Here is a 21,116-nt window from a genome sequence, read left to right as displayed (position 1 = left end):
CAGGCCCATAATGAGGTGGGCCTTGGCGGCCTAGCCAGAAGTGAGGTTGGCTGGGTCCCGGGTCTGGCAGGGGAGGCAGACACAGCAGAAGTGCGGTCACGGCAGAGAAGGACAGGTATCCCGGGAGCTCGGAAAGATCTAGCACACCAGCAAGCAGAAGCAGCCTCTTGGAGGAGGTGGCCTGCCAGTCTCCACCAACCCCTGCCTCCAGCCTGGCCGCCCAGCACCGGCCCCAGGTGGCCCCTCCTGCACCAAGACGATGGATGCAGGCAAGAGTCAGGTGGGTCCACACCTGCACCATCTTTCTGAAGTGACAACCTCTACCCACATACTGAGGCTGCTCTGGGCCTGGGGGATTAACAAGGGTGGGGTGGAGGGGTGAGGCACGGAACCCTGCAGCCAGGCTGCCTGGGGCAGCCTGGCCATGGGGCTCCCCCTCTGCATCTCAGTTTCCCCATCGGGAGAATAAAAGCTGGAGATGATTGTTTTTATGACCCACAGTCTGAAGAACAAGTCAGAGGCCTAGGGTCAAGGTGGGCCCACTCAGTGACCTGGTACCTCCCTCTCGGCTGGCCCTAAGCACTGAGGCTGAGCCCCCAGCCGCCCTGCCTGGCCTGGTCCCCACCACACAGCTGCCCCTCCCTCCCTGCTCAGCTATAGCATGAGTTGGGAAAGGAGACCCAGGTTCCCCAGCCCTGTGTGCAGATGATAAAGCCAGTTCCACCAGTCTCAGGGTCAGCGCCTCAGCGTTTCAACTGCTGCACACACCCCACAGGCACAGAGCAAGTTCTCCTAGATGCTGCCTGGGTGACAGCCTGGGGCTGTGGACTCAGACGCGGATCTAAGGTATGGCACGTGCCCTGGGCAGCACTTAAAGCTCCCCTCCTCCCCGTAGTTTCTATTAACCTGGTATGGCCCAACATCCTTCCTCAAGCACGGTAGACACAGAGGTGTAGGGGGCGGGAGGGAGGGCACATGCACATAACTGGGGGTACTTGTCTCCGGGCGCAAGTCCAAGGGGACACCAGACAAGGAGCGAAATGACATTCTGAGATGCCATAAATATGAAAGGCACCTGTCTGAAGCAGCTGGACGGGACGGGGCAAAGGATTTCTGCTGACAGTCACCACTATCAATATCTATTCAACTTGAAAATGGGGGGGATGTGGAGGTGAGAGATTGCCCCCCGGTGCTGGAATTGAGGGAGGGAGGGAGGCGCAACTTACAGATTGCCCCTGCACTAGGGTGCAATTTTAGTGTTTGCCATAGGCGCCATTTTCTGTATGTGTCAGTTGGAACTCACAGACCCTGGAAAGAATAATAGCTTTGTAGAAGAAGAGGTGGCACTGGAGAGTCCCAGGGCAGTGGCAGAAGGTGACCTGGGACAGTGAGGCTGAGGCAGGTGGGCCCTAGCCTCAGTTTCCTCAGGTCTACTATGGGGTGAAAACAAGTGCTTCCTCAGAGCACTGCACGGATGACAGCGAGCACACACCACGTGCCCTCTGGAAGGGGCCACCCGAAAGCTTTCTGGGGGCCGAAAAGACAAGAGAGGAGGCCTGAAAGGCCACATGGAAGGCTCAACTCAGGACCCAAAGGCAACTATACCTCCTCACTCCCCTGTAGGGGCACCCCATCGTCCTCAACCCTCCAGGCCTGGCACTGGGGTCTCTGCTGCCCTGTTGCTCCTGCTGGCCAACTGTGCTCTAGCCGCGCAGGCTTGGTGCAGTTCTCTGGGTCTGAAGCATGTCCCAACCTTTGGTGTGCTATCCCCCTGCCTGGACCGCCCTTCCCAGGACTCCTAGTCAGCTGTCTTCCCCGGGAAGAGGTCACAAGAGGCCTTCCCTGATGCCCCCTCCGTAGCCTGGGCTCCCCGTCTGAGTGGCCCTGGGGTTCTGCGGGACCCAGCCCAGGGCCTGCTGCCCAGCAAGGTCTCAAAAGGCATTTGCCACTGAACAAAAGAATAAAACAGGCCCTTATCCAGCTGTCACACTGCCGCCAACCCTGGGCCAGCCAGCCACCCTCGCCCCTGCACGGCTCCCTGCCAGGTCCTAACTGTGTGCTCGGAGGCTCCAGTAGCAGTTTTTCTGGAGAAAAGTTCTGCCCTCCTCCCAGGTCCCCCATGATTCACTCCCCAGCTTCTTTCAGGTCTTTGCTCTAAACACTCTTGTGAGGGGAGGCCCACCCAGACCCCCTGGGTTCCAGATGTGCCCTGGCCACGCCCCTCATCCTCTCCTCCACGACAGACCCTATGCTCTCAATCCCATTGGCTCACTGCCCAGCTCCCTCGACTAACACCAGAGCCAAAAGAGGGCAGGAACTACATGTGTTCACTGCCCTTCCCAGGGCCTAATATGCAGTAGCTGCTCAACAGAACCTCCAGCTGGTCCCCACTGTGCTAAACAGCAAATCCCCCACCCTGGCATCCCCTGACTCCAAGTTGCCTGCCACCTCCTTCCAAGGGTCAGGCCGCCCAGCACACAAGGAAGCAACCCCTCAACAGACAGGCTGCAGCCCCCTCAGGCATGGCCTCTGCGAGGTCTGTGTATCCTCCTTGCTGTAAAGGGCTCACCAAAAACCACAGTACCCGGAGGCATGCTCCAGGGACAGCCCTCCCCACTGCAAAGCACGCCTGCAGGTGCCTGCTGGTATTTCTTAAGAGGGAGGTGACAGTGCTCAACCCAGCCTGGTCACGCTCAGCTGGGTTCTGTCCTCAGTTTCCCCACAAATAAAACAGGACAATACAGAAGCTGATGACGGAGCTGCTGTAAGAATGCAATCAAGTCCCGCAGCGCTGGCCCACAGCAAGGGCAGACAGCTTAAAGAAATGTGCGAGGCGCCTCAGGGTCTAAGTGCTTTGCAGTAGAGGCTCTACCTGTTCCTTCCCCACTCCAAGCAGAGAGCCAAACAACCAGGCTGACTCCTCAAAGCAGACAGACACTGCTGACTGGCAGGCCAGGCAGGTACCAATGGCATTTGGGAAACTCTGGGTACGACACAATTCAACAGGATCTGTTCACACGGGGCTTTTCAGGGCCATCAACAGGGCAGGAAGAGGGTGCAGCCCCAGCATATCCCATGCCTTCGAGCCCCCTCTGATTCAAGGTAAGTCTTGAGCATCTCCCAGTTCAGGACATACTGCTACTGGGAAGCTAATAGCCCTGGGCTGATATGCCAGCCAGTCCCAGCCTGACCCATGCCAGCTCTGAGTTGTGATCTTGTCAATGAGGCCCAGGCCCACGCCTCGATGCTGTGGAGTTCACAGGGCTTTAGAGAAAGGCCCAGCTCAAAGGGGGAAGATGCTAGATAAACAGTTGTTGATAATCCTGCCTGCCTTCCACCGGGGGGCCCTTCCACAGCAGGTGCCGTTGGAGCCCGCTCAGGCACTCAGTTGATGCTTACTGAGTGCCTACTGTGTGGCAGGCCCTGTACTAGGCACTGGGGGCAGAGCAGTGGAAAAAGCAGATTAATGGCCCAGTCCTTGCAGCGCTGATATTCTCAGGGAGAAGAGGGGCTATTAAGAAACAAAAGAGGATGATGTCACATGACACGTGCTATGGCGGAAGGAGGCAACGAGTAACCGGGTGGGTGTGTGGTCAGAGAGGACTCTGGGGAAGGGTTACCCGATGGATGAAGGGGAACAGCGATGTGGGGGCTGGCGCAGGGTTCTCCAGGCAGGGAGGGCTGGGAGTGAAGAGGCCCACAGGTGGAACAAACAGGCTGGGCTTGAGGGTCAGGAGGGAGAAGGTGGCTGAAGGCAGGATGAGGAGGTGAGGCCCCAGAGGCCAGCAAGGCCCCAGGAGGCAGGGCCACTAGGCCTTGAGAAGGAGGTTGGGTTTTATCCTGAGTGCAAGGGAAGCCTTTGAGGAGCACAAGATAAGGTCAAGGCCTGGTGGGGAGGGCTTAGGATAGCCGTTCGCATCGTCCACATTCCACACGGGAACAGTTCTCAACAGCCAGGGTTGGTGCCCAAGGAGGGGCAGGGTTCACCCACAGGCCACCAAACTTCCTCATGATGGCGGTCTTAGGTAATTTTCAAACTAAGTTGGTTAAAAGTAATGGTTCACCGAGACCAGTCTGAATGAGAAGGCACGTGACACTTGGATCTCAGATGTCAGAGGGGAGGAGTGAGGCCCAGCATCAGGGGTCACATCTCTAGACCCTGGACCCCACAGGAAGAGGCAGCCACATGGGTAACACAGCCATGAGGCAGGTACCACTGGCATCCCCATTTTACAGATGAGGAAACTGAGGTACACACAGGGAAGCCATTTGCCCGAGGCCCTTGGCCAATAAGGGGTGGCAGCCTGGCTCAGAGCCCATGATCTTCACCCCCAGGCTCTCCTGTCCCCAAGAGCCAGGCTCGATGAAATTCCACTCTCTGGCGCACACAGCCCGTATAGCCCCCAGAGCCCCACAAGCCCCAGCAATCACTGTGGCCCACACTGCACTTAGCTTCCTCACTCCCATTAGTGAGTTGCTCCAGCACCTCTCTTCTGACGCCATGCCAACGTCACTGGCCTCCCTGCAGCACTCCTGGCCCTGCCTGGTCCCTGCTCCAAGAGGCAGCCAGCAGGGCTTCCCAAAACTCACAGCTGAGCCAGTCTCTGCCCACCCCACTTGCCATTCACAGCTCCTCATGGCCAGAATTCCTCACCTGTGAGGCTGGCCTTCTGCCCCTGTCCAGCCTCACTGCCTCCCCTCACATTTTTGCACTCACTGTTGCCCCTGCCTAGAATGTTCTCCTTGGGCCCCTGGCCCAAGGGACCTCCAATGTCCATCATACACTCCCACAAGCCTCAATGCTTTCCACTCTTAGCAGGACCCCAGCGGCAGTAAGACACTGGTGTGCTGAGCAGCCCCCACATCTGCTGCCCCCACTGGGCCGGGGCTTACAGAGGGTCAGAACAGCACCAGTGTGTTCATGATGCCTCCCAGGCGTCCTGCTGAGGCCTGGCACGAAGTGGGCACATGATCACTTAAAGCAGTAAGAGACTGGAAATGCTGTGGTCAGGCTGCAGGGGGTGGGGCAGAGTACTCAAACTGGAGACACAGGAAGCGTTTTGCTACAGATTAAATTGTGTCCCCCAGAAGGTAAAATGGTGCAACTACTTTGGAAATTGACTTGGCACTTCCTTAAAAAGCTAGAAATAGAACTACCATATGATCCAGCAATCCCACTCCTTGGAATATATTCTAGAGAGATAAGAGCCTTTACACGAACAGGTACATGCACATCCATGTTCATTGCAGCACTGTTTACAATAGAAAAAAGATGGAAGCAACCAAGGTGCCCATCAATGGAAGAATGGATAAATTATGGTACATTTACACAGTGGAATACTATGCATGGATAAAGAAAAATGATAAATCCATTAAACATTTCATAACATGGAGGAATCTGGAAGGCATTATGCTGAGTGAAATTAATCAGCTGCAAAAGGACAAATATGAGACCAATATTATAAGAACTCGAGAAATAGTTTAAACAGAGAAGAAAATATTCTTTGATGGTTACGAGAGTAGGGAGGGAGGGAGTGAGAGGGGTTTTCACTAACTAGATAGTAGATAAGAACTATTTTAGGTGAAGGGAAAGATAACATACAATACAGGAGAGGTCAGCACAACTAGACCAAACCAAAAGCAAAGAAGTTTCCTGAATTAACTGAACGTTTTGAAGGCCAGCGTAGCAAGGGCGGGGGTTTGGGGACCATGGTTTCAGTGGACATCTGAGTCAACTGGCATAATAAAATCTATTAAGAAAACATTCTGCATTCCACTTTGGAGAGTGGCGTCTTGGGTCTTAAATGCTAGCAAGTGGCCATCTAAGATGCATCAATTGGTCTCAACCTACCTGGAGCAAAGGAGCATGAAGAACACCAAAGACACAAGGTATTATGAGCCCAAGAGACAGAAAGGGCCACATAAATCAGAGACTACAACAGCCTGAGACCGGAAGAACTAGATGGTGCCTGGCTACAACTGATGACTGCCCTGGCAGAGAACACGACAGAGAACCCCTGAGGGAGCAGGAGAGCAGTGGGATGCAGATCTCAAATTCTCCTAAAAAGACCAGACTTAATGGTCTGACTGAGACTAGAAGGACCTTCTGTTAGATCAAGACAGGAACCATTCCCAAAGCCAACTCTTCAGACAGGGATTGTACTGGACTATGGGATAGAAAATGATACTGGTGAAGAGTGAGCTTCTTGGATCAAGTAGATGCATGAGACTATATGGGCAGCTCCTGTCTGGAGAGGAGAGGAGAGGAGATGAGACGAGAGGGCAGAGGGTGTCAGAAGCTGGCCAAACTGACACGAAAATAGAGAGTGGAGGGAAGGAGTGTGCTGTCTCATTAGAGGGAGAGCAACTAGGAGTAAATAGCAAGGTGTATGTAAGTTTTTGTATGAGAGACTGACTTGGTTTGTAAACTTTCACTTAGAGCACAATAAAAATTAAAAAAAAAAAAAAAATTGTGCCCCCCCCCCCCAATATATGTTGTTGTAAATCCTAACTTCTCTGCCTGTGGTTATAATCCCACTTGGGAAAAGGTTGTCTTTGCTATGTTAATGAGACAAGATTAGTGTAGGATGTGTTTTATATCAATCTTTTGATCTATAAAAAGAGATTAAACAGGCAACCAAGCAGGCAGAGAAAGAGGAAAAGAGATGTTAAGCCACATGAAGACTGCCCAGGAGAAGACGCTCAGAAGAAACAATGACCTTCCTCTGGAGACAGAGAAAGCCTTCCCGTAGTACCCGCACTCTGAATTTGGATGTCTAGCCTCCTAAACTGTGAGAAAACAAACTTCTCTTTGTTAAGGCCATCCACTTGTGGTATTTGTTGTAGCAGCACTAGATAACTAAAACAGGCCTCTCCTCCTATCCCTATACGTAGCCCAACAACAGGTTCTGGCAGCTCGCCTTCTGGAAAATACCCAGGATCCAAATATGGCTTGGTCTCCAACGCCGCCACCTAATTCCAGCGGCCCCCACCACACCCCCTACCACTTGCCCAGGTGCTTGCTCCTGCTCCTCCCTGGTCCCCCTACGGTCTCCTCTCCACCAACAGTCACTGGGTCAAGCCACACCTTGGCCTCAGGCCATACTCCCCAAGGCCGGGCTCAGAGGTGACCCTTGCATGTGTCCCCAGGCAAGTGGCTTCAGCTCCCAAAGTCTCTATTTCCTTATCTGTCAAGTGTGAAGGCCAGGAATGGAGATTTCCAGGTTAATCCAGCTCAGGTCCTGGCAGATGCATGAGCTCTTGGGCCCCCGCCCTCAGTGCTCCCAACAGGCTGACACTCATCACGTGTTTCCCCCTCACCCAGGAGGAATTTCAGTTCCACCAACAGGCCACCATGGGCGTCACCACCTTGGGTCTTCCCGCACACTCCTCTCTGCTGGGAAGGAGAGTTCCTCCTTCTCTAACACCCGTCAATGCACCTGCCAGCTGGCAGCTCAAACATCACTTCCTCTTCCTCGGGAAGCCTGCCTGTCTGGGCACAGGGTGCTGGGAGAACAGATCCCACACATTCTTGCCCCCTGAGTCTCCCCCACCTGTTGCCTGAAAGGCAGGCAGTGGGCAGCAGCCCCAAGCGCTCAGTGGAGGCCATGGGAACACCCTCCCGCTATGGCACAGCTAAACGGCCTTCCAGCCCAGGAAGCCAGTGATCTGTTCTCCCAGCACCCTGTGCCCAGACAGGCCGGCAGCATGCACAAAACCGCAGTCCTTAGGACAGTACCAACCATGGAGGGCCTGGTGTGTGCCAGGCACTATTCTAAGGGCTATACGTGTTCTGAAACATGTCATCTTCACAACAACCAACAAAGGTGGTACTATCTTCACTGTCCCGCAGGAAATGTGGCTCGTGAGCAGCAGTAACTCTCTGGGGGCCAGACAGGTAGTGGGGTGGGGGTAGGTGCCAGGATTGGAACCTGGGAAGTCTTGGCTCCCAGCCCAGATCCTCGAAAGCAGAGGTTTTCCAAGTGTGTTTGGACCAGCAGCATCAGCATCCCCTGGGAACTCGTTCTGCTGAATCGCAAGCAGAAACTTGTATCTTGCCAAGCGCTACGGTGACTGATCCTCATCAGTCTCTGAAACTGATGCTCTACTGCTACCCCTTCCTGGCACAGCTGATTGGACAGCTGAATGCACAAGGGCCGGCCTATTCGCCCGCCTGTGACCTATAACATGGCAGAGCTCACAGATAGTAGGTGCAGGGCCAATCAGCTCCTGCCACTCATTAGAGCCAAGAGCAGCCATAGGTCTTCTGGGAGAGTCACGCCCACTCTCCTGGACTGGGCAGAGTCAAGAGGATGAAGGGGAGAGGCTGACCTGGCACAACACCACAACCTCTGTGGGGATGGCTGCTTATATACACAAACTACTCCTCAGTTTCAAGGCATGGCACTCCCACCATGCCTTGAAATTGATGAGGCAGGGTTCGGGGTCAGAGCCACCTGCCAGCAGATACCAGATTGCTGCCCACTAAAAAGATAGGTAACTTGGCTAAGTCTCAGTCTCCTTGTCTGTAAATAGGGCTGTTGTCAGCTGCCTTCCCCGGGGTATGTGCTATCGGGGTGGGGGTGGCTTTTAACAAGGTCAGGGTAAAGCTAGCACACTTGGAGCTGGTAATCATAGTTAGCTTAGAATGCAGCAGGCAGACCCCGAGCGACTCTGGAGGTAAGAGGCCCCACCCTCAACAGCTCCCCTCTCAGGAACCAGCCTCTGGCCAGAGGTGCTTTCAAACGAACCCCCTTGGGCTGGAGGGGGCCGAACGGGTTTCAAGCTGGGACACACGCCACATCAGATCAGACTTGTGTGAGAAGAACAGAAATAAACCAAGGCCATGGAAGCAGAGAACAGAAAAATAACATCATGGATGAACCCCCGAAACTACTGCCCCGAGATAATCTTTAAACCTTAAACCAAAAATATTTCCTGAAGTCTTCTTTAAATCAGACAGTAGTTTCGTTTAACTAGTAAAGAATGTCTTTCTTGAGCATCGTGCTCTTTTAAGAACTGCCTATCTAGGGGTCAAATTGACAACGGCAATTCAAAAGATCGGCTAGGAAACTTGGGGCTGGGGGGCAGTGAGTTTATGTTAATGGGGGAGGAACAATTTGGAACAGGAGAGTGAGAATGTTACGCAACTCTAAGAATGTAATCAGTGTCATTGAACTGTACATGCAGAAACTGTTCAATTGGTGTATGTTAGGCAGCATATATTCTCTCAACAGCAACACCAAATAAAACAGATTTTTTTTAAAGTCAACACTGTTTGCTTAGGGGGTGCTGAATTCCTGTTAACAGTGGTGGAATAATTTGGAAAAGGATAGTGGTGATGGTTGACAATATGATGCATGAAATTAATGTCATGGAATTATACATATAAAAACTGTTGAACTGGCCAATTTTTTGTTGAATCTATTTTTGCCACACACACATACTAAAAGTCAGTGCTGTTAAGTAATGGGTGAGGATTCTGCTCTATTTAAAACAGGAGCCACTGCAATGGAGCATGTGATAGGATCGATGACAGCAGGTGTAAAGCCAGCCAGGGAAGACATCTGAGGGAAGACTGGGAACCTGTGAATATAGACCGGACACATTAGGTAACAGTCAGGAGTGAGTCCTCCTCTTGGGTGCGGTTCTGACTGTGGCTATGCAGAAGAGTGTCCTTATTTCAATGGGAAGCACACTGGAGTATTTAGCTGAGGTGCCACAGTATCTGCTACTGGTTTTGAAATGATCAGCAAAAAAGCACTCTCTACAATATATAAGGAAATCCTGGTGGTATGGTGGTTAAGTGCTACAGCTGCTAACCAAAAGGTTGGCAGTTCGAATCCACCAGGTGCTCCTTGGAAACTCTATGGCAAATATGGCCGACTGGAGCCTGGTCAGTCACTGACTCTCCTTATGGGCATGTGGGTGTTTGCTGAACTGTTCTTCAACTTCCCTACATACATAAGTGGAAAACGTGAACTCAAACAACAGCCCAGGACTCAAGATTCCTCCCTCAGCCCCTGATCCTGGACACCTGTGTCCAGGTTCATGTCCTGCAGAAGCTGGCTGCCTGCAGGCCGCCCCACCATACCTGTTTTTGAGAAGATGAGCTGCAGAATGAGAGGCCGCCGTGTGACGATTCCTGAACCGCGGGGAAGGAAGTCCCTGTGAGCGGGGGGGGGGAAAAGGGAGAGAAATTACTCACGCGTCTATCTCGTAGGGCAGGAAGTGTGATCACACATGGTGTGAGATTGCCCTCTTGCAAACTGGGCAATTTGGGTAATCTTAGCAAAGGCACCACCCCCAGTTTGGGACTGGGGAGCACTCTGGCCTTGGAGGGTCCTGAGGACACCTGGGGTGGAGGTAGGGACTGGATTGAAGGTCAGAGGTCAATAGAAGTGATTCTTGTTGCCTACAGGTTTCACATAGCTGCCACACATGCTCTGGGCTCTAACATGCCCAGAGGGCCCTCTCCTTAACAAATATTTTGATGATCTCCTACATACAAAAAGAGATCAATGAACTCCCTATATACATTTATTAATTAATATAATGCCATGTATACAATCTAAAGGCAAAATAGAAGGAAAGTAGTCAACAGCAAAAACCAAACGCATTGCCGCTGAGCAGATTCCAACTCATAGCAATCCCACAGGACAGAGTAGAACTGCCCTACAGGGTTTCCACAGCTGTAATCTTACGGAAGCAGACTGCCACATCTTTCTCTCACAGAGAGTCTGGGGAGTTCAAACTGCCGACCTTTCAGTTAGCAGCAGAGTGCTTAACCACTGTGCCACTAGGGCTTCTTAAAAACCCTGTTGCTATTGAGTCAAGGACCAGGCAACATTTCATTCTGTTGCACATGGGGTCGCTATGAGTCAGAGTCAACTCAATGTCACCTAATGACAATAGTCAATGACAAAATATGATGTATTTCATGTCAGAGAAAGGCAAATCTATAGGGTTGAACAAAGAAGAGTGGCGGGCTGAGGCTGGTAAAAGGGATTAGCTACAAAAGGGCAGGAGGGAGCTTCCCAAGGGGATGGAAATGTTCTAAAAACTGGACTGTGGTGATGTTTGCACAACTCTGTAAATTTATTAGAACTCACTGAACTTAAAATAGGTGACGTTCACTGTACATCAAGTGTATCTCAATAAAGCTGCTTAATTAAAATATATATCCTGTGTATTTTACTACGTAAACACTCAGGCACAACCACCCTAGAGCAAGCAAGGAGCCTGCACCAACTTATACTAAATGCACGCACCTGGCTTCGAGAAAAGTAGGACGACCAGAAGAACACCTCTCTGCTGGGAAGGAGAGCTCTCATCCCTGACACACCCCAACGCCCAACGCTGTACCATTAAGAATACAAAAAAATAACTCATTCCCATCAAGTCGATTCCAACTCATAGTGACCCTATAGGACAGAGTAGAACTGCCCCCATAGGGTTTCCAAGGAGCAGCTGAAGGATTTGAACTGCTGACCTTTTGGTTAGCAGCCCAGCTCTTAACCACTGCGCCACCAGGGCTCCATCATTAAGAAAGGGGAGGAAAGGGCAGAGGTCCAGGCAGGCTCTGAAGAAAGAATCAGAATGTTCACAGTATATTAGAAGTCGTGCAAAGGGCTCTTTGTTGTTTTAGGAGTAAGGTTCTAGGCTGAGGGAATTTCAAACAAGGTTGTGCCTAAATGAACGTTTCAACTGTCCGAAATTCATGCAGGATGAAGCACAACTGGTGCTGGGTGTCTGTAATGTTCCATATACAGCAAGACCAACAGCATCGTGATCCTCCAGCTCTATGATGACCACAGTGCCTCAGGGGGGTGCCCTACCTGCACTGGCGGGGGCTATGGAGGCCCCAGATGAGGGAAGTCAATGGTTCTCAGCCAAGGGTGGGTGTCAGCAATCCTGGGACCTTATACACCCAGTGGGCGGAATGAAGGTGAAGACACACCCTTGCCACATGCCCTGCACGATGGCGTTCAAGTTTCATCAGCCTGCTGGTTCTCCGACCATGTTTAGCACTGCCACCTCTGGACTGGGTGCAGGGATGTGGTGGCACACGCAGGGACAACCCAGCCTGCAGTGAGCAGGCGCTGAAGGAGAAGTTGCCTGGAGTCACAGGGCTGAAGGGATGGATGGGTCAGGGGTGGTGCGGCCTCAGTGAGGAGTCTGGTCATGATTCTAGAGAGCTGGGCCACCCATGGGGCTCAGGTACAGCCAGATTATAACAGATACGTGCATTTAAAAGACCTGTGGCTGCCATGGGGCAACGGTGGGGGTGAAAGCCAGGCAGGAGGTGACAGCAATGGTCCAGGCCAGGGATGATAGGGGCTGGACTGGGGAGGCAGGAACATAGAGGGCAGTGAACAGGTTCTGGACAGAAGCTGAAGCAGTTTAGGAAGCAGACAGCCATGGACCTGAGATGGACTGAGCAGTGTGTGTGAGAGAGAGAGGGAGGTAGGGCCTGAGGCAGAGCAGAGCACATCCGAGGACATGACGGAGACCCTGGAACCCCTTGCCTCTGCACTGCATCCTGCCTCCCACGGCCCTGGGGCACAGCCAACCCTCCACGCCTCAAGTGCCAGACGGCACCTCATGTTCCAGAGGATGACAAAGGGCCCATGGAATACTACAGGCCCCATGCCAAGCACCTTACACCATGTGCCATGTTTCACGCTGACAACTCTGTGGTGGAGTACTACTACTATTCCTATTCAAGAGATGAGGAGACTGAGACACAGAGAGGATGCATGACCTGACCAAGGTCATAGGCTCATTTACTCAAGGATTATTCACTCTCTACCTGGTGGTGCCGTGGTTAAGTGCTACGGCTGCTAACCAAAGGGTCAGCAGTTCGAATCCGCCAGGCGCTCCTTGGAAATTCTACAGGGCAGTTCTACTCTGTCCTATAGGGTCACTATGGGTCGGAATCGACTCGACGGCACTGGGTTTGGTTTGGTTTTTGGATCACCACTGTTGGAGATACTGGGGACACTGGCACCAACATTCTGATGGGGATGAGGGGTTACTGCTAAGAAGACACACTTTGGGGGTACTTAGTTGGGCGCTTGGATGGTCAGTGTAGAATGGTGGTAGTAGTAGTAGGATCATAACCTAACTTCAGGAGTGATAATGACCAGGATCAGCCCAAAGCTGATTCCTATGAGGTGGAGGTCAGACATATCTCCACTCTCCAATCTTTTTACCAATTACGACATCAGCTGTCCCTCCCACGGTACTCTCTACTTCTTTGCTGCGTTCGATAATCCATTTTGACGGCCACACAGAACTCACAGTCCACACTTACAGTTAAGTGGCTTATTAAGGAAGTAACAAGGTACAACTCAGGGTCAGGAAGGCTCCCCCAAAACGGAGAGCACAGTCCTCCCTTCTTCAGCGCAAGACAGCTCTCTCAGCTCCTCTCGGCGCCCTGTGGACAGGCTTCCTCTCAGCCCCCTCAGGACAGGCCCCTCTGCCTTTGGCCTCCCTGCCTTCGGCTCTACCTCAGGGCCCCTCTGGGCCTGTCATGATCTGTAGTGTTACATCCTTGATCCATGTTACAGCTTTTTTAGGAGGTTCCTTGCCTCCTCTCTCTCAAGTTCTACCTGCTTCTTTCTTCCTGTTTTTTTTTTCCAAAAAAACCTCTGTGGGGTTGGCTGCTTATATATACAAACTCCTTGCCAATTTCAAGGCATGGCCCTCCTACCAGGACCATGAACTAACCAATCCCCTCTCAGTATGCCACAGATACTTTATTTGCATAGTCTGTTGACCAATCCTTGCAAGGTGCATACCAGCCACAGGACAGGCTATAGCCCAGGACCAGGCAAAAAGTATCAAATCAAGTTGGTTAAAGCTTACCCAGGCAATGTCAAACAACCTAGACAAAAGTAACAAACCCTCTGGGGTAAAAAACTAGAGCAGAGGTAACTCCTCAGGGCTTACGGGAAAAATCTCTCAAATTGTTTTTGCCAAGAACCAATGCAAAAGGCCACATAAAAGAACTCACTTCACCGCAGAAAGGAAAGGCTTCTCTGAGCCACGTGTAACCTGGAGGCACAGTGGGCCAGTTGGGGAAAGAACAAGGAGGACAGGCACAGGTCACGTGGCCCCAGCAAGGGTGTTCCGGCGTCTCCAGCAGAGCAATGCCACTTGATGGCAGACATTAGGCTGCTGCTGCAAGAGGGCATGCCAGCAGGCTCTCCAGGGGACACAGGGGCCTCCTGGGGGCTGTTAACTTCCCAGCCACCACACATGGACCTGGCTCTCCTGGAGCCCCAGGCTGCCTGGCTCACAGGCAGGGACCTGAGAGGCAGTGACACGAAACACCATGCACATCGGAGGCATGGTGTCGCAGTGGGTGCTATTGACAAGAATTTGTCCATTCTACCTCTTCAACTCTTCTTTTTGAAGTGTACGAGCAGAGCACTATCAGGGACCAAACCACACAGGAGAAGCGCATACATGGAGCCACCACCATCGTGTCTGTGGGAGTCTCCAGGTTGCTGGGGGTACCCACGGTTGCTGTGGGTGGCCTTTTCTTTGCCAAGTCCTGCTCCACTGCATGGATGGACCACAGTTCATTTATCTGTCCACCAGTTGATGGACATTTGAGGTCTTTCCAGTTTGGGGCCATTTACAAATAAACCTACTGTAAGCATTCTCATACATGCCTTTTTGTAGACATATGCCCTTATTTCTCTTGTCGAGTCATAGGGTAGACTTGAACTTTAACTGACTCAGAAGAAGCATGAGAGGAAATTTTCTGGGATGATGAAAAACTTCTGTACCTTGATCTGCCCGGAGGTTACCAAGGGTGCACGCGTTTATTTAAAAAAAAAAAATCACTATGTACACTTAACATTTGTACAATTTACCAATTTGCCATATCAAGTTAAATCTCAATAAAAAGGTCACGAGTACAAGTAAGTCCAGGAGGAGGTACACATGAAAATTCAGATAAACAGTACCAAGTGAACATTCCACTAAAATTCGCACACGAAATTCATTACAATCTTGTTCACCTTCCAATAAAAAGAACAGCTCGCATCTAAAGAACTTCAAAGCCCGTCAGTAGGGACTAGTTAAATTACAGTCCATCCAAAACACTGTGCAGCCACAGAAGAAAAAAAGAAAAAAATGCTTTCTTTCTCAATATGAAACTTCCCCTTAGGTGTAATAAGTAAGAAAAAAAAAAAAAAGCTGTAGAACAGCGTCAGTGTTTATGACTGAAGTAAACAAAACAGAAAAAAATAGAGCCCATGTGTATTTGTTTATAAATTCACAGACGCTCAGAGGAGAGGGCCAGGTGGCTGGGGATGGGCTAGGAGGGAGAGTCACAGCACATCTCAAGTATCTCTGAATTCTACACCATCCATATGGATTATCAACCCAAAAATTATTTAAAAAAAGAATACCTAACAGTTATCAACTGCTCCCTGTGTGTCAGACAAGGAGGTGAAAACTCTGTGGATGAACCCATTTAATCTTGATAAGAATCCAATGAGATCAGTCCATCAGCTCCATTTTACAGATTCCCAGAGGCTGGGTGCCTGCCCAAGATCACAGAGCCCATGAGTGGCAGAGTTTGACCCCTCTTACCATCAGGCTGCCTGGCCTCTTGGCAGGCCCATCGGACATGGGAGCCATGGGTGTCTCCCCAGACAGGACAAGGCTTTAACCCACTGGCGTTTGCATGTGCTGTCCTGTGACTGTTCCCTGGATGCCTCTGGGGTGCCAGGCACCAGGAGGACAATGGTGAGGCCCCAGACACCACCATCGTCCAGCAAAGACAACAGATAGTTAGAGCCTCTGACAAACAGGAGGGCGAGGGTGATGCCCAAGAGAAGCCCCAGGAGCTCTGGGCACATGTAGGGAGGAAGGCCTTCTAGGGCTACGGGCAAGGGCAGAGCAAGGGTAATATGTGCCCAAGGGTGATCTCTAAGTTGCACACCCACCCCCAAATTTCAAGCCAAAGAGATGTTGATAGTGGAGACAAAAAGGAGAAGGGCAGAGGCAGGTTGACAGGGGGCTCTGGGGAGGCCCAGGCCGCCACTGCGGAAGCATGAGCAGCGCCTCCAGGCCGGGGAATCATCCCAGCAGACACTGAGAGCACCGGCAGCAGAGAGCAGCACTGAAACATGGCTGAAGTGGGCACAGGCTTTCTGGAGCAGCTCAAGTCCTTGCACAGTGTAATTTGGTCAGACATATCTCTGGACCGTGTGGTGCCACCTCCTCTGACAGTGTCACCCGGTGCAGCCCTCACCCTTCACACCACTAGTGAAGCCACTGGCACCCCCCCTCGACTTGCCCCTGGGGGTAAGTGTCCCTCTCTGCCACCCCTCACGCCCCCATTATGCCTCTGGCTGGAGGTGTAGTACCAGAGCCAGAAGGATGACCAGGGGGAAAAGACAGGGCAAAGGAAGGAAGGCCTGCAGGAAAGAGGCTGAAGGATACCCACCCTCGGCCAGGACAGCTCCAAAAAAAGGCCCCTACACCAGGCCCAGAAATCTCCAAGGGGCCCCTGCCCTAAGGCCCATCAAAGTATATCTAGAACACAGCAGCAGAAGCCCGACTGGCGCCTTCCGGCCTCCTAAGCAGCTCTGCCAGAAGGAATGCTGACTGTCCACTGATCTGGAAGTGACTTTCAGGCCTCAGTCATCTGCTTCCTCCTCCTTGACCTCCCCCACACCCCTCACTGGAACTGAAAGCTGCCCACCCCCTCACCCACTTCCACAATGCTGCTATACGCTGTGTGCTGTGTGGCCTCAGGCTGGCTTCCCTGCCTCTCTGGTTAGTAAGAGGGCAATGACTCCACCCACCTCAGGGGTAGCTGGGTGCAAGGAGGAAAATCGGACCCTGGTGGGCTGGCTCCCTCAGCTTCTGACTCAAATGATCCCTCCCCAGAGAGGCTGCCACCCCCAATCAGAGTTCCAACCCCTCTCCTGGTATTTGTTTGGTTCCACAGCACTAACATACTCTACATGTCACTTATTTGCTTCTGGTCTGGCTCCCCTGCTCCCCACCATGCAGACTCCCCAAGGACAGGATTTTTCTCTATTCTGTTTCCTGCTACACGCTTCGTGCCTAGAACAGGGCTGGGCATACGGGAGGTGCTGAATAAGTGTTAATTATTATCATTTCAGCACCTGATAGAGGAGTCCCTGGGTAGCACAATTAAGTGTTTGACTACTAGCCGAGAGGTCGGCAGTTCGAACCCACTCAGAGGCACCTCAGAAGACAGGCCTGGTGATCTGCTTCTGAAAGGTCACAGCCTTGAAAACCCTACAGAGCAGTTGTACTCTGCTCACATGGGGTTGCCATGAGTCCCAGGTAACTAACTACAAAGCCTGGCCCCGGGGTTCCCTCCCAGTTATCTTTCTAAAACAAAGACCTTCCCCCCCCCGCCCCCACCCCCACAGAGGCCACATGACTGGTCAACTCTGATCTATCCCCTTATCCTCAGCCCCACCCTGCCCATCCCACACCACCCCGCCTTGCCCTCTGCACCCCATGCCTCTGGGACTGCTCCAAGCCTTTGCAGGGGCTGTTCCCTCTGCCAGGAGTCCCTTCCCCACAGGGCCTGCCTACCGACCCTCCAGCACAGGTGCTGTGGAATGTACCCCTTTCCCCCCCCACCCATAAGGCCTCAGGGGCCTTGGCCTGTGGCAGGCAGTCATCACCTGCCTGTTCCCCAAGGGGTTTTCAGCACCTAGAACAGGCCTGGCACACAGCAGGTGCTCAGTGTTTGCTGAGGAAACTGGAGGACATGGACTCTGGAGCCATACAGCCTCGGTTCAAATGCCAACTCTGCCTTGTGAGCATGTGGCTCTGGTAGGTCTCCACCCTCTCGGAGCATTGGCTTGAGCATCCGTGGGCTGGGAGGACGCCCCCTTTCCACAGCAAGGGGCTTCACCCCCTCGGAGCCTGCTCCCAAGTTCTATAAAACGGGCCCCTCTCCACCCTGGTGGTGTAATGGTTAAGAGCTCGGCTGTTAACCAAAACATCGGCAATTTGAATCCAGCAGGTGCTCGTTGGAACTCTACCAGGCAGTTCTACTCTGTCCTATAGGGTCGCTATGAGTCAGAATCAACTGGATGGCAACTTTTTTTTTTTTTTCTCGCTGGGGGTGACGGGGAAGGGCACCACACGCACATCAGCACATCAGAAGCCGGGCAGTTTATTTACTGCCTTTTGAACAGAACACAAAGCCCAACCGAGAGCCCTTTGACTTCCAGCCCCAAGAGGGTGGGGACAGGCGAGGGTGGGGGCAGGAACAACAAAGGCCAAAAGCCAGGCTGGGCTGGGGGTCGGGGGCAGGCAAGCAGGCGGCCTGCCCAGGACAGGGACAACAGAGATAAGGCAGTGATGAATCAGAGGGCGCCCATCCCACAACTAAGTTTGCCCAGGGCCCAGGCCTCATGGCACCTGAGCAGCCTGCAGCTGGCAAGAGGCCCACCAAGGCCATGGGCTGGGATCCCTTCCTCACTGCCATATATCGCAGGCTCCTTTCATGCACAGTTTCCGAAAGCCTGCAGGTAGCTAAGGGGACTCATCAGGATACTAGTCCTTAGCACAGTGCAGGCCATAGCCAGAGCACCCCAGAGGAAGCACCACATTCTAGGCCCCCATTCATGCCTGCTCCACTCTCTCAGGGCTCCGATAAGACCCCCGTATAGGGAGCACCAGCTGCCTGCCCAGCCTGGCTGTAACCTTCTTGGGCAACATCTTGCAAATCCTTGAATAAACTCAAAAGGATGACGTCAGGACCATCACCTCTATTTAACAGACAGAGAAACTAAAGCTCAGAGTTTCAGGGTTTGTCCAGGCCATTTGGTGAGAAAGGGGTGGGTTGCAATGAGGCAGGCCCTTTCCCCTACCCGTAACAGGGGCCTTGGTCTCCTTTGTGGTTCCACTAGAACGCACCACATGGGTGCCCACGCCCTTGCAGTGCCCAGCCCAACTTTGGTGTCTCCTAGGCAGAAACCAGCATATCCACATGGCCATCTCCAACGGGCAGGAAGGGGGTTACACACTCCCCACCCCATCCAGCAGTGCCACTGGCTCCATCTCCAAATAGAACCTGTTTCCTCCTACTTCTTCCCATGTCCAAGGCCAGGGCCCAGTTACTGCCATCACTGCACCTGGACCAGTGCAGCCGCTGCCTCCCAGGCTCCTTGCCCTCACCCCAGAGTGGCCAGAGGGAGCCTGAGGACACTGGTCCAGCAATGTCCCCTCTCTGCTCACAGCCCTCCCACGGCTCCCACCTCACTTGAGAAAAAAGCCCAAGTCCTCCCCTCCTGGTCCACAGGCCCCTGAATGATCTTCCGCTTCACCCCCTTGCCCTCACCCGTCCCCACCACTCGACACTCCAGCTACACAGGCCTCCTCCATGTTCCCAAATGCACCAAGCACGGTCCCACCTCAGGGCCTTTGCACTGGCTATTCCCTCAGCGTGGACCTCTCTTCCTGCGGCATTCACGTGACCTGCTGCCAGGCCCTGGCAAAAAGTCTCCTCCTACTCTGCTTCGCACACACCACCTGCTCAACCCCACTCCTAACTGCCATCTTCCAGTTTACTGATCTGTTCACCTGGCTGTCATTTGGCTTCCTTACCCCCTATTAGAGGCGTAGGCTTGCGAGGGCAGGGTCCTTTGTCTGGCACATTCTTGGTTTTCTCCCTGGCACCAACACAGAGCTGGACACGATGGGATGAATGAACAATCCTGCCATGCTACCGATGAGGAAACTGACGCTTAGACAATGGTGGAGGAGGTCAGTGCCTCCATGGCTGTCACAATCTCACTCCTGGGCCCCACCTCCACACACTCCTCCCTGCTCAGGAATCCCACAGCCAACACAGTGAGCCCCACCCTTGGCACTTAAGACCTAGTGTCACCTGCTCCTGGTCAATCTGATAAGGAGCCAAAGGAGGAAGAGGCCCACGGCAACTGAAGGCCTCCGCTCTGGGACTCTCCAGACTGTAGCTAACATCCAGGCCATTTCCTTTCTGGAAAATCTGAGCAGGTCAAGTCAACACTTTGTGCCTGTTTCCACACCTATTAAATGGGAAGAATGCCACCTACCTCAGAGAGTAGCTGGGTTTACAAAGTTCTTACCACTGTGCTCCAAATCAAGCATTCACTCCATAAAATCACAGTAAAACTCAACTGTGTGAGTCAGAACATGACCCTCTGCTTACAGCCTCTGAGGCCTCCAAAGTCCTCCCCGTGGCCCACAGGCCCTGAGCTACCTGCCCATCACTTCCCTGCCACGTTGGTGTCCCTCCACTCCAGCCACATTGGTGGTCAAGGAACAGCAAGGAGGCCAAACACACCTGTGCCTCAGGGTCTTTGCAGTGCTGTTCCCCTGCCTGAAACGACCAGCTCCAAGCCCTTCAGCAATGCTGGTTTCCTCTGGCCATTCAGGACTCAACTCAGAGACGTTTGTCAGTCCTCTGGTCACTCCCCAGCCCACATCGCCCTGTTTTAATTCTTCATAGTCCTGCTCACTGGTTGGTGCCTTTCCGGTTTATTTGCTTATTTATGTGTACCCCAAATGGAACACCAGCAACTTGAGGGCAGGGGTGGTAAGGGTCCTGTCCTGTGGTGGGGCCCAGCCACAGAACCATACCTGGTGCACAACATCATAGGCGCCGCGCCTGAAGACTCCACAGCCTGAGTGCATTTGCAAGGATGGCCAGCAGTACTTCTGTGCCATCCTTTTCAAAGAGCCAAACTGTGAATGGCCTGCATGTTCAGCAGCAGGGTACCGGCGAAATAAATTCTGGAAATAGTCTGGGAAACTCTCCAGGCCGTGTTGCTGAAAGCAAAATGCAACGCAATTTCGAGGTTTCCTGTGTATGGAAAATAAGCTTGGAGGAGACACCCCAAACACCTGATGGAGGCCACCCGTGGATGGAAAGGGTAAGGGGCTTAATATCGCTTTCTGTTTTATAGCCTTTTCCGTGATTTGAATTTTGGTCTTTTATAACACAAAGAAAGCAGCCCTAGCGGCGCAGTGGTTAAGCGTCGGCTGGTAACCAAAAGGTTGGCAGTTCAAATCCACCAACTGCTTGGAAGGAGAAAGATGTGGCAGCCTGGTTCTGT

The 21,116-nt window shown here is 52.6% G+C and overlaps 1 protein-coding gene across 7 annotated transcripts in view; it reads right to left on the bottom strand.

The window, feature by feature from the left end:
• Positions 1 to 21,116, bottom strand: part of DNM2 (dynamin 2) — a 94,750-nt gene that overhangs the window by 51,336 nt on the left and 22,298 nt on the right. For all 7 annotated transcript variants that reach the window (XM_023552427.2, XM_064280660.1, XM_064280662.1 and 4 more), the window contains exon 2: positions 10,094 to 10,167. In XM_023552427.2, coding sequence (XP_023408195.2) covers positions 10,094 to 10,167 — 74 coding nt within the window. The remainder of the gene's footprint in view (positions 1 to 10,093; positions 10,168 to 21,116) is intronic.

Source organism: Loxodonta africana, chromosome 3 (assembly GCF_030014295.1).
Source record: "Loxodonta africana isolate mLoxAfr1 chromosome 3, mLoxAfr1.hap2, whole genome shotgun sequence".
Taxonomy (NCBI): domain Eukaryota; kingdom Metazoa; phylum Chordata; class Mammalia; order Proboscidea; family Elephantidae; genus Loxodonta; species Loxodonta africana.
Note: the sequence above shows the minus strand (reverse complement) of the source record. Positions and strands in the feature narration are given on the sequence as shown.